Here is a 13,651-nt window from a genome sequence, read left to right as displayed (position 1 = left end):
AATCGTGTGTGACGCCGATTCAGCGATGTCTTCACTGGTAACCAGGGTAAACATCGGGTTCCTAAGCGCAGGGCCGCGCTTAGTAACCTGACGTTTACCCTGGTTACCAGCGTAAACGGAAAAAAAAAAAAAAACACTACATACTTACATTCCGGTGTCTGTCCCCCAGCGCTGTGCTTCTCTGCACTGTGAGCGCCGGCCAGCCGTAAAGCAGAGCACAGCGGTGACGTCACCGCTGTGCTTTCCGGCTGGCGCTCACAGTCAGTGCAGAGAAGCACAGCGCCGGGGGACAGACACCGGAATGTAAGTATGTAGTGTTTGGGTTTTATTTACGTTTACGCTGGTAACCAGGGTTAACATCGGGCCCTGCGCTTAGTAACCCGATGTTTACCCTGGTTACCAGGGGACTTCGGCATCGTTGGTCGCTGGAGAGCGGTCTGTGTGACAGCTCTCCAGCGACCACACAGCGACGCTGCAGCGATCGGGATCGTTGTCTAGATCGCTGCAGCGTTGCTAAATGTGACGGTACCTTAACAGAAGCGAAGAGAGTTGAGCTTCTTGGCCCTCCACGGTGTGATTTCAGGGTAACAATGGTAATATTTGTTATCTCGTTGTCCGTAAATGTCTGATCTATCAAAATACAATCTATGTTAAGTCATGCAATTAATGCCATACACAAAATATAAATTATTGCAATAACTGCCTTTTTTTAGTTGTTGGACCTCTGCAAAATAAAAAATAAATATAAAGTAATCAAAACAACACATATACTCCACCATTAAACAAATCAGCTTACCCCACAAACACAAGCCCCCACACAGCTTAATCACTGGAAAATGGAAAAAGCTCAGGTCCCACAAAAAATGGCGACACAAACCAAATAAGGCTGGGTTCATACTGCATTTTAGGCGTCCGTTAGATGGACTACGTTACACCGCGGCATAACACAGAGTAACACATTCCGTTAACGCCGCCATTAAGTCCAGTGTCAGACGCATCGCTAGCGCACGCCCACAATGGGCGTGCGCTAGCGATGTGCCGTCATTGAGTGACGAACCCGAGACGCGGGATGCAGCGTTTCCAGGTCCGTCACTGTCATGTCGGCACTTGCGTTAACAGCAGCCTGTTAACGCATGTGTTGAACGGGCTGCTGTTAACGGAATGTGAACCTAGCCTAAAATAATTGTTTTTAGAAATTTCCCAGAAAATGTTACTACTTAAAAGAATTTTTTTTTTTTTTTTAAATGGACAAGTTTGGTGTCACTATAATCGTACAGACCTGGAAAATCATGTTGGCAGATTGTTTTTACCATAAAATGAATGGCTATAATTCTAATTTTTTACCGTTTCATCACACTTGGATTTTTATTCCCATTTTCTAGTACATTATATGGTAAAATGAATGATGTCATTCAATACAACCAGTCATTCTGCAAAAAAAAGCCCTCGTATGGCTTTGTGGACTGATAAATACAAAACGTAAGGTACAGGAGATATAAAAGAAACAAACAAAAAAACAAAAATGTAATGGACCTAAGTAGTTTGTTCTGCAATACCCCATACCCTACATGTAATCAGGAATTAATTTTCAGGCACAGTGTTAAGCTCAGAAGGCAAGGAGCGCCAGATTACAGTGGACACTTTGCTGTTGTGGTTTGCAGGTGCCATGACCCACTGGGATAGCCCCTGAGGTGCCAGAAGCATAAATCCTCTTTAAATAACCTCATTTTACACTATACCAAATATTGTATTACATTTTCACATTAGCAAGTGGGTAAAAATGGCACCAAAATTTGTCCCACAATTTCTGCTAAACAAGGTAATACCCCTTATGTGGCTGTGCAGTACTGCTTAGCCATATGGCAAGACTCGGGAGGGACGGAGCACTATTTGCCTCCTGGAGCACAGATTTTCCTAGAATAGTTTGCGGACTCCATATAAAGTGCCCTTAAGTGCCCAAACAGCAGAATCTTTCCTCGTGTAACCCCATTTTTAATTTACACCCCTCTGGGAATTTAGCTAAGTCATGATTTTGACTCCATGCATGTCTTCCAGAAACAAGCATCAGTAGATTTTGGCTGCAAGGAGCCATTTTTCTTTTCCCATGCTTTTGTACTACCAGTAAAGTGGAACCCCCACATATTTCCATTGACAAATGACCAACCAGAGTAGTGACTTGCTTTTTTAGTGAATTGAGTGAAAGCTTTTATTGGGAACATGTTACATAACATTTTGGATCACATTTATTCTGTGCTCCAAGCTGAGCACTTCCTTCTAAGTACCCAAATGATATGATTCAGATGAAACCCTTGAAAGGTCCATTCACTATAATAAGTCAGCAGAGAAACTATGGAATCCATCTGGCCATTATTCAGTGTTGTACTATTTTTCAAAGGTGCTTAAAACTGTGGCGGCCCGCGCTATTTTTGCATGCTTAATAAAACATACACTGCCAGATCAATCTGCCTCATTATAGGGTATCTTCAGTCGGGGGTTCTGTCGGAATCACGTATTTCAGAGATTTACACAGAAACCATGGTGTAAGCGCTCAGCGTAGAGCACGGGATAAATGTACACTGAGCCTTTCTATGATTTTTGAGAGGCAGAAAGAACAAATCAACAGCAGGTCAATAATTAGTTTTATTTATTTTTACACCATTCCTGATGATGTGTAAGTGATTAGACAGCTTTATTCTTCAGGTCGGTGCGATTGGAGCGATGCCAAATGAATGTTTGGCTGCTTTTATACACTAAATTCCTTTTGTTTGCAAAAAAACAGTTTTTAAATCGCCATATTCTGAGAGCTATCATTTTAACATATTTCTGCTGATAGTCATGTGAGAGCTTGTTTTTTGCGGGACGAGTTGATGTTTTTATTGGTACCTCTTTCGAACACATATCTTTTTTTTTTTCTTTTCATTTTGAGCTTTGACAGGCAGAATGAACAAAAGCCAAGAATTGTTTTTGCAGTGCTATATTCTGAGAGTTATACCTTTTTTATTTCTCTGCTGATGGAGCTGTATGGTGGCTATTAATCATGGCATTTACAGGATTAAATGGACTGTGGCAGTGCATGCATGCTTATGTCCGTGACAGCCAGAGCTTGGCTATAAGTAACATGGGGCGGCAATTGTGTGCGGACCCAGCACCTGTGTCCGCATGATCGCCTTGATATAAAATTTGTATCATTTTGTGGGAATCGCCTCCTGATCGTAAACTTACATCAATTGTCATTAAGGGGTTAAAACACAGGTGCATTAGTATTCCATCCATTGTTGCATTCATTCATTCATTCATTTTATTAGGGATAAAATGCAGGTCTCCTAACCCAAATTTAACAGTGATGAAGCTGTCTAGTTACAGAATATCCACGGCCAATCTGTACATGAGTCTGTACTCAGACTGTTTCACAGATGTCTGAGTTTAGCATAGATCTACAAATGTTTTACGTGTTGGGAGTTGGCTGTGGAGTAACAAGTAATTCTGAATAACCAGGAAAAAGGGTCAATGTATGTAATAGAGTGCAGGGTAGACTATGTCACCACGGAACAGACAGACCAACTGTTGAGGGGGGTTTATTAGCAGGGGCGATATTCTCGCAGGGAAAAAACAGTAGAATATAAACTGCAGAAATAACGGTGCAAAATATGAAAAACACTTATCAGTCTGATGCGGACTTGCTTGTAGGGTTGTCTTCTCCAACGTAGGCACCGGGAAACAGTGGGACTTGTCTTCCCTCTGTTATCCGTGAGCTGTGTAGTCTCTGGGAACCTGCAACCTGGGGTTTGAGGGGTTACTGTGGTGAGCAGAGGGGAGGCTAGGCAAATGGGATCCCCTGTGCTCTGAGTCTTCTGCCTCAACAGTGCAGCCTATCTCGGGAGAACGATGCTCATTTTATTATTGGGTCTCCCAACAGGAATCAGGGGCTCTGCACTAATGCCATGGATGCTAGGGGCCACTGTCTTTGCACGGGTCACTGTCTTTGCATGGGTCAATATCATTACATGAGCGTCAGGGTGCACCTCTCTAGTCCCAGTCACAGCAGAGTCCACTTTCACGTACTCACAAGATGCAGTCTTTCTGGAAAATCTTCCTGTCTCAGTCCTCCGACCGGGAGCCCTCTCTCTCTCCTCCCCGAAGCGCAGCTGCATGCTGTTCTGTCCGCTGTATCCGCTGCTCTCTCTGCTGCACACGCTGCTCTCTCTGCTGCACACGCTGCTCTCCCTGCTGTGCACGCTGCTCTAGCCCTGGAAAGCGCGCCTCTTTTCTCCCTCAGCCCGGCTTCCTTCCTGTCCTGTCTTCTAAGTCTGCCCCCAGGGAAACCTGCTGCACAGCTAAATTGTTCCAGGCGCGGAGCAGAGAAGGTAACCCCCTTCCATTCCCCCCTCTTTTTTCTCGCCATTCCATGGGCAAGAGTTCCCGAATTTCCAGTTGGCAATCTTCCAGTCCTTGCACAATCTGCTGCCAGATGAACTCGTCCTGATTGTAGCGAAATGGGGGTACACCAGCGGTTGAACCTTCAGAGCATCTCAAATCAGCAGGGGCGGTGATGTCAACTGCTGTAGGAGGAGTGGGGGTCAATGTCTCCTCTGATACATTGGTAATTCCAGGAACCAGCTCTGTTTCCGGGTTCCATGGGAGAAATTGGGGTCTTCCTAGTCTTCCACATCAATATTGATCACTGGCGCAGACGGTGAGGGTGCTGGGGCCAATTGAACCAATTCAGGATTTCGAGTCAAACATGGACACAACATATACCTGTGAAGTGTGCGGGTTGGGATCCCCTCTTCTGTTTCGGGCTGAACCTCATAAACGGGACTCCCGCTCCTGAGCCACCACTTTACTCAGTATGGCCTCTTCTCCCACTGGTACCCCAATTTGTTGTGTTGGCACTTTTCCCTCACTAAGACTCGGTCTCCAGGCCGCATGGTTGTCGTCCTTTGAGGAGCTACCTGGGGGTGTTCCAATTCTTGTAGATGGTTCTGCACTAGCCATTGAATGGTCCGCAGCTGACGACGGTGTTCTTGAACCCAGAAGTACACCCCCATCCATGGGCAGTCCTCCTCAGGCTCCAGCTCCAGCTCTGCCAGCCCCTTCCCGGGTCGGCCAAAGAACAAAGAGTAGGGAGTGAATCCGGTGGTGCTGTGTTTCCGATTGTTATACACCCACACCAATTCAGGGACGGACTTCGTCCACCTCGCCTTCTGGTTCTCTTCCAGTGTCCTCAACATTTGAATCAGAGTGCGGTTAAATCTTTCACAAGCCCCATTCCCCTGCGGATGGTAAGAAGTGGTCCGTGGCTTATCGATCTTGTACAGCTGATGCAGTTCCTCAATCACTCTTCTGAGGAAGCAGGCCCCCTGATCAGAATGGATGCGCTTTGGTCACCCGTACACCTGTATGAAGTTTTTGCAGATTGCGTGAGCAGCAGATTCGGCAGTCTGGTCCCGTGTGAACGTCACTACACTACACCTACATGAACTTCTGAGCCAGCAAGATATTCCGTGAACTTCTCAATCATTGCCCACACCAGCGCCAACAACTCCAGCTTAACCAAACTGTAGTTTTCGGGAATCCTTTCCGAGTCATGCAAAGACCGACTGGCGTATGCGATGACGTGCTCTTTTCTGTCCTGCATCTGCCATAGTACTGCCCCAAGGACCTGCAGGCTCCCATCAGTGTGCAAGATGGATGACTGCATGAAGTAGGCGTAGGCCAGCACAGGGGCCTCCGTCAAAGCCTTCTTCAGATCCAAGAATGCCTCTTCCTGATGCTTCCACCACTGTATGTTCCTGTTTTTGGCGCAGGAGGGCACTCCCCTCAACAACTCCTGGAGTGGATTAGCAAGGCGAGCAAAGTCTTTTACGAAGCGTCTGAAGTATCCTGTGAGTCCCAGGAACGCACGCACATCTTTCACAGTTTTTGGAGTTGGCCACTCTTGTACCACAGCAATCTTCTCCTGGGAAGGCCTCACCCCCTCAGCGGAGACAATGTGCCCCAGGAATTCAATCTCAGTCCGGAAGAGGTGACATTTCTGGGGTTTCACTTTCAAGCCATACTTCTGTAGCTGACTCAGAATTTGCCCCAGTCTCGGTAGATGCTCCTCAAAGGTGGGGGCAAAGACGATGATATCATCCAAGTAAATCAAAGTGGCTTCAAAGTTCAAGTCTCCCAGACATCTCTCCATGAGTCGCTGAAATGTTCCAGGGGCGTTGGCTAGGCCAAAGGGCATCCGGTCAAACGCATATGGTCCCATCGTAAGAATGAAAGCCGTCTTGGCTCGGTCTCGCTTGGACATGGGCACTTGCCAGTAGCCGCTGGCCAAGTCTTACGTGGAGAAATACCTGGCATTCCCAAGTGCCAACAGGGACTCCTCTATCCTGGGCAGTGGGCATGAGTCCCGCACAGTGCAAGCATTGAGCTGGCGATAGTCCACACAGAACCGCAAGGACCCGTCCTTCTTCCTCACCAAGACTATAGGGGCAGCCCACAGGCTCTGACTCTCACGTATGACTCCCTTCTTCAACATATGTGACAGCATTCCCTTCACCTCCTGGTACATCTGTGGGGGTATTTGGCGGTACAGGTCCCAGATTAGGGCAGCATCCCCAGTGGGTATCTCATGGGTGATGGCCGGGGTACGTCCAAAGTCATCTTCGTCTCTGGCGAACACCTCCCAATATTTCCCCAATAAGGCTTCCACCTTAGGTACCTGCTGTGGGGTAAGTTCCACAGCTCCACCCTCAAGCATTCCCATATCTGTTTCCCTTCTTTCAGCAGTCTGGGGTCCAGAGCTGCCTCCACTTTGACCGTCACCAGCCATGGATCTTCTGGCCTAGCGGTCAGCTGCACCATTTCTGATGGGACCAGCTCGTCTGGGAGGCCCAGGACTTGGGTGACTTCACTCCTGGGGGGTAAAGTTGCATCTGTCTCCCCCAAATTCATGCAGCACACAAGGACAGTACCGTTCCGCACGGTAGCCAAGGACCGCGCGACCAATATTCCTGACGGCAGCTAGTCGACTCTGCTGGGCTCAATCTGGACTTGAAAATGAAAAGGAATTCCAGCTCAACGAGGCCGTGAAAAGTAAAAACTTGGTACTTTATTCACTTCATATAGGAAGCAGAGGATAAAACATCAGCACAATGAAGATAAAAAACACACTATCTACGCGTTTCAGGTAACAAGGCACCCTTAGTCATCATGATATCTAGCTAGATATCATGACTAAGGGTGCCTTGTCACCTGAAACGCGTAGATAGTGTGTTTTTTATCTTCATTGTGCTGATAGATATCATGACTAAGGGTGCCTTGTCACCTGAAACGCGTAGATAGTGTGTTTTTTATCTTCATTGTGCTGATGTTTTATCCTCTGCTTCCTATATGAAGTGAATAAAGTACCAAGTTTTTACTTTTCACTGTCTCGTTGAGCAGGAATTCCTTTTCATTTTCTGGTTCTCTCACGCCTTGACACAGCGTTTCCGTGCCCCGAGCCTCCTGGGATCTTCACTATGGTGAGCTGGATTTCTCTTTTTGTTTCAATCTGGACTTCCACCCCTTCTAGCGGGATACCAGTTCGTATAGGCAGGGGAAGGACCATCTGTCCAGGGGGCAACACTCGATTGACAGAGGCGGGGATGATGACTTTGCCGAGTTTCTTTCCATAGCTGTAGGCTTCCCAGACCTGGGCTGTCCATATCAGCTGTTGAAAAACCCTTTTCTGGGGTGTTTGGTCGCTCCATTGTTGTAGGAACTGTTCCAGGGACTCATTGAAAAGAAGGCTCCTGAAGTCTTTTAATACATTCATGCTAAGGGTCATGGTATGGTCTTTAGCTACTTCTCCATCCACCAATACTACTCCTCTTCTCCCAACATCTTTACCACAGACCTCTATGTTCATCCATACCACCCCTGCGATCCGGATGGGCAAGTGATTGGCCATCATGAGTTTGATCACAAGACCCCATTCGGGCCGTAGTGCCTCCGTGAAGTGACGGCGGAAATATCCATACCACCCCTGCGATCGGGATGGGCAAGTGATTGGCCGTCATGAGTTTGATCACAAGGCCCCATTCGGGCCGTAGCGCCTCCTTGAAGTGACGGCGGAAATATCCCTCAGGCATGGTGGTCACTTGTGAGCCTGTGTCCACTAGGCACCGCACTGCTCTTCCATTGATTTCTACCCAGACCAGGGAGCACGTGGAAACAAGGCTGGGGGGACTTTTACTACTTCTCTTCTGTTCTCCACACTCCGAGCGACATCCCTCAAGCTCGGAGCCACCTAGTTTAAAGGAGGGTGCGGGATGGTCGGCTCCGGCGGGGACACCACTGGGCGGTGTGGCCGGGCTCTCCACAGGTGTAGCATGTAAGAGGGCTTCTCCTCCTGGTAGCTTCACCCTCCTTTCGGGGGGCAGCTTCTCCGCCTCGCACCAATGGGCCAGACCCTACTGCCAGAGTTCTTCTTGAGGCTGCCATTTCTTCATGGACCTGCTTAATCTCCATTCTCAGGTCCTCCACCCTTTGAGGGATATTGTCTGCGGTGGTGGTTACCTCCCCGCTCCGTACCCTCCCCACTGGCCCTGTTACTCCCTGCTCTTGTTCTTGCACACGTGCTTCGCTGCCAACTTTGGAGAAAGTCATGTCTGGCTTCACCCGCATGCGCTCTCGCAGCCCCTGTTTCATCATTGTGTCACGCAGTCCCGTCACCAGCTGATCCCTAAGCACCACATCAACTGGCCCTACACCTACACCGTCTTTCCATCTAATAGCAGTGTGGAGCTCTTGTAGGGCATTCATGAATTGGGTCATGGTCTCCCCCTCTCTTTGTACCCGGTGAAACAATCGCATGTGATGTTCCCCTACATCACAGTGGGGTCCCCATGCGTCTCCTCCAGTATGCGCAGCACTTTGTCTAGGGTATCTCTCTCCTGTGGAGACCTATGCAAGACAGAATCCCCCGCCTCCACCTCCAGGGCCATCAATGCAATTCTGTCTCCAGGGCAGGTGTCATGGGGTGCATCTGCATCCTTCCACGGATACGCTCCGTTCAGCTCCACAGCATCACATTGCTCCCAGTGAACTTTGACAAATTATTCAACATGGCTCCCAGGGAAATGCTAGACCTGGGAGCTTCCCCAACTGCTTGGTCTTCCCTATCTGCGCTACCGTGTGACATCCTGCCGATGTGTAATAGAGTGCAGGGTAGACTATGTCACCACGGAAAAGACAGACCAACTGTTGAGGGGGGTTTAGTAACAGGGGCGATTTTCTCCTCGCAGGGAGAAAACAGTAGAATATAAACTGCAGAAATAATGGTGCAAAATATATGGGAGGCAGTATAACAGAAGTAAACGGAAGTTCTTGGAAAAAAAACTTATCAGTCTGATGAGGACTTGCTTGTAGGGTCGTCTTCTCCAACGTAGGCACCGGGAAACAGTGGCACTTGTCCCTCTGTCATCCGTGTGCTGTGTAGTCTCTGGGAACCCGCAACCTGGGGTTTGAGGGGTTACTGTGGTGAGCAGAGGCGAAGCTAGCAAACGGGGTCCCCTGTGCTCTGAGTCTTCTGCCTCAACAGTGCAGCCTATCTCAGTAGAACGATGCTCAGTCTATTATTGGGTCTACCAACAGGAATCAGGGGATCTGCACTAATGCCATGGGTGCTAGGGGCCACTGTCTCGGCACGGGTCACTGTCTTTGCACGGGTCAATGTCTTTGCACGAGCGTCAGGGCGCACCTCTTCAGTCACATCAGAGTCAGCTTTCATGTACTCACAAGATGCAGTCTTTATGGACAATCTTCCTGTCTCAGTCCTCCGACCGGGAGCTCTCTCTCTGCTCTCTCTGCTGCACACTCTGCTCTCCCTGCTGTGCACGCTGCTCTAGCCCTGGAAAGTGCGCCTCTTTTCTCTCTCAGCCCGGCTTCCTTCCTGTCCCGGCCTCTAAGGCTACGTTCACATTAGCGTTTCCCGATGCTGCGTCGGGAAACGCAGCGGCGACGCACGCGTCATTCGCCCCTATGTTTAACATGGGGGACGCATGCGTTTTTCGCGTTGCGTTTTCCGACACGTGCGTCGTTTTTGACGCTAGCGTCGGACGCAAGAAAATGCAACAAGTTGCATTTTTCTTGCGTCCGATTTTCGTCAAAAAACGACGCACGCGTCGCAAAATGCAGCGTTTTTGCGTGCGTTTGCGCGCGTTTTTTGTGCATCGTGCGTTGCGTCGCCGTTGCGTCGCCGACGCACCGGCACGCAACGCTAATGTGAACGTAGACTAAGTCTGCCCCCAGGGAAACCTGCTGCACAGCTAAGTGGTTCCAGGCACGGAGCAGAGAAGGTAACCCCCTTACATGTATATAACTAGTGTAAGTAAATTTTGTGCTTGTTTTTTATACTTAAATTAGCTTCCAATTCAGTTTTCCTTTCTTATCACCATTTCATACTTTAGCAAATGGTTTAAAGTCTCCAAGATGTTTCTTTTTTTTAGAGAAAATATTAGGAGAATATCAATTCTTATATGATTTATGTAGATAATGGTATATTGGTATAAATGTATTGCTTCTGAATAGCTCTGTTTTATATTATTTATAATATTTATGTTACTTATAATATTCTGTCTTCCAGCTTCCTACTTGCAGTGCTCTCCTGCCTCTTTTAAGTTCCTAAAAATATAGCTTTAGCTTAAAAAAGACAAACAATACATTTATAAGAATGTCAACAGTCTAAATGATAGCCAGCACTTACATCTTCTTAGAAGAATTGCTTTAATAACCCAGTTGTATAAAAGGCACAAAAAATGGTTGAACACAACAGCCCAAAAATTAAAAAGGCAGAAAAGAAAAAGATCTGCTGTGCTCCCAGGCAACATGTTTCAGACCTACATAGTCCTTTGTAAGGCTTGACAAAGGACCAAGTAGGTCTGAAACATTTTACCTGGGAGCACAGCAGATATTTATTTTCTGACTTTTTAATTATTGTCCTGCTATGCTCAACCATTTTCATGCCTTTTATGCAACTGGATTAATAAGGCAATTCTTTTAAGAAAATGTGAGTGCCGGGTATCATTTAGACTGTTGCTATTACTCGACTATTTTGCAGTGCACCTGGACATGTGAACTGATTGCTACATTTTAACATTCATAAGAATGTGCGTGGGCATATTTCTTTATTTTCTTGATTTATTACTGTTTAGTAGAAATATAAACATATATGAACTTTTCCTCCTAGGAGAACATTCTCTATACTGAACTAAACAAGACCAAGCTGCAATCAAGAAATCCAGCTTCATACCAAAATCAGGAAGAACATATCGTCTATGCAACTGTCATCAGTCCGGACTCCAGAGGATGAGAAGAGATGGAAATGTGTCCTGTAATAGATGACATTCCTATGAATCACATTAGGATGAAGTTGGCATAGCATGCTTTATAGCAAGGGATTCATACTGTCTAGTGCAGAATAAACTGTGAAGAATATCAGAGATATAATTTCATGTCAATCATTTGTATCCTATTTGGCATGGGATTATAAACCTACTTCATTTGTACAGTTGTAACAGGACACCTAGCTCTACAGGTGGTCAAGCCTAAAAAAAACTGTGAGTGATAGATCTCACACAGCTAAGCTCAGGAGAAAAGACTTGTTTGCATTATGAAGTCCATGCAGTGTGTCTGCTTTGTTCAGACAGCTAGAATTTCATAAGGAGAATATGGACTTATTGTACATCCAAGCCACACACCAGTTAAATTTTTGATATCATATCTCTGGAACAGGTTGATCGCCTTCCACGGTCTTGATCTGTTTTAGAACCCCAGAGTGGGAAGCAAAGCTGTGTTTGGTCTCAACGCATTGCAGGTGTCCAGCCAGATCCAATGATGCCAAACCACTTCCCTTAAGGAGTTATGACCCATCTTAGATTTTAGAGTTTTTTGCTGCAAGGGGGTTTAGCCCAGGGGGAGGAGGGGAGTCACCCAAAGGGGTTAAATGCTGATATAAAGCATGGCCTATTGCTTTTCTCTGGGCACAATGACATATCATGTGGGGAGAAGTCAAGGAACAGAGGGGACCACCAACCTCCCATGTGACATCCCCAGCTCCGCAAACCAGGCCTTTTATCTGACTGGTAGCTTACTCTTATATTCCACATACTTTGTCCAGCCACTATTTTAATTGCATATCTGACCACTGTATATGTACTATATGACCATTGTGTGCATAGTGTTTTGTCTAGTGTGCCCTTAAGGCGATTAAATATATAATTTAACCTTGGGTTGCTCTTTCAGCTCGATCCACGAATTCATAGGTCCATGATTTTGACTTACCTTACATACTACCGGGGCTGGTTTCTGGCCCTATATAATCCCATTAACAGACCAGGCCTATATATAATGAGGAACTGGTGGCAGTCCTATCAGGCTGACCAGGCACTGTTTCCCTGGTGCAAGTGAAATGGACCTGTCAAGGTTGTGAGCTAGTGTGTTATCATGTGATGGGCCACATTCTCTCAATCCCTGTGCCTTCCTGGGCTCTTGTGAACAGAGAGGTGTCTGGGTAAAACTGAGCCAAGCTCACCTTATGTGTTCCCAAGGAGTGTGGACCGTCACTTGGTACAAGTGATGAGGGTGTACTACATGATTCCTCGGACGTAATGGTGACATCAGGCGGGGTGGCAAGGTACGGGTTCCTCACATGTCGTGGCAGAGGTGGGATTTTGTGTGATCTCTCCAGTGCCATCCTTCATAGTAACATTTTTAAAAGAAAAGCTAATAAATCATTTTCAGACTTCAAAATAAAATATAAGTGTAATCTCATCATCACTATTAATAATTCTCTCTATGCCAGGCACAAGTGGTAGTGATGAGAAAATCTGAAAATTTGATAAAATTTGAATTCAGCTTGAATTTGACCTGAAAATTCCATTTGCGTTAATTTTTTTCAATTTGAATCAATTGTCCTATAAATTGTTATGTTATAAGGATCCAGACCCCAGAGCGTAATATACATATGTAAAGAAAAGAGATAAAAAAAATTTACGGTCACCAGACTCTTATCTGTACTGCTGCACAAACATATTTTGGTCATTACTCATGTCATATTCTTCTGTCCAGTCACCGATACAGTCTTCAATGGACCATCTTTAGCATCTTCTTAAAGACTCAGCATCTTCAGTGTCTCCTACGCTGACTAGGCCATGATGTTCTGAAGGCATGTGATGCACATCATGACATTGCATGGCATGCACCATAGACTAGGGCAGGTGACAAAGATAACTCAGTAAAGATCACACTGGTGACCAGTAGTGTTGAGCACTCCGATACCGCAAGTATCGGCCGATATTTGCGGTATCGGAATTCCGATACCGAGTTCCGATATTTTTATGATATCGGGAATCGGTATCGGGATGAAGATTGATGTGTAAAATAAAGAATAAAAATAAAAAATATTGATATACTTACCCTCGGACGCGCCCTGGTTGTAACCGCTGCAACCGCCATGCTTCTGTTCCTAAGAATGAGCGCGTGAAGGACCTTCGATGACGTCGCGGCTTGTGATTGGTCGCGTGAGCGGTCACATGAGCGGTCACGCGACCAATCACAAGCCGCGACGTCATCGAAGGTCCTTTACGCGCTCATTCTTAGGAAGGGAATCATGGGGGTT

At 46.6% G+C, this 13,651-nt stretch overlaps 1 protein-coding gene across 2 annotated transcripts in view; it reads left to right on the top strand.

Annotated features, from left to right (window-relative positions):
- The window catches only part of LOC138677353 (uncharacterized), a 94,660-nt gene extending 81,857 nt beyond the window's left edge, over positions 1-12,803 (top strand). The window contains exon 10 of one of the 2 annotated variants that reach the window (XM_069767410.1): positions 11,222-12,803. In XM_069767410.1, coding sequence (XP_069623511.1) covers positions 11,222-11,344 — 123 coding nt within the window. In that variant the 3' untranslated portion in view covers positions 11,345-12,803. The remainder of the gene's footprint in view (positions 1-11,221) is intronic. The other variant, XM_069767411.1, reaches the window with a different exon arrangement.
- Positions 12,804-13,651: the final 848 nt, after the last annotated feature.

This window comes from Ranitomeya imitator, chromosome 4, assembly GCF_032444005.1.
Source record: "Ranitomeya imitator isolate aRanImi1 chromosome 4, aRanImi1.pri, whole genome shotgun sequence".
Taxonomy (NCBI): domain Eukaryota; kingdom Metazoa; phylum Chordata; class Amphibia; order Anura; family Dendrobatidae; genus Ranitomeya; species Ranitomeya imitator.
The sequence above is the reverse complement of the archived record's forward strand: the minus strand, read 5'-3'. Positions and strand labels throughout refer to the sequence as shown.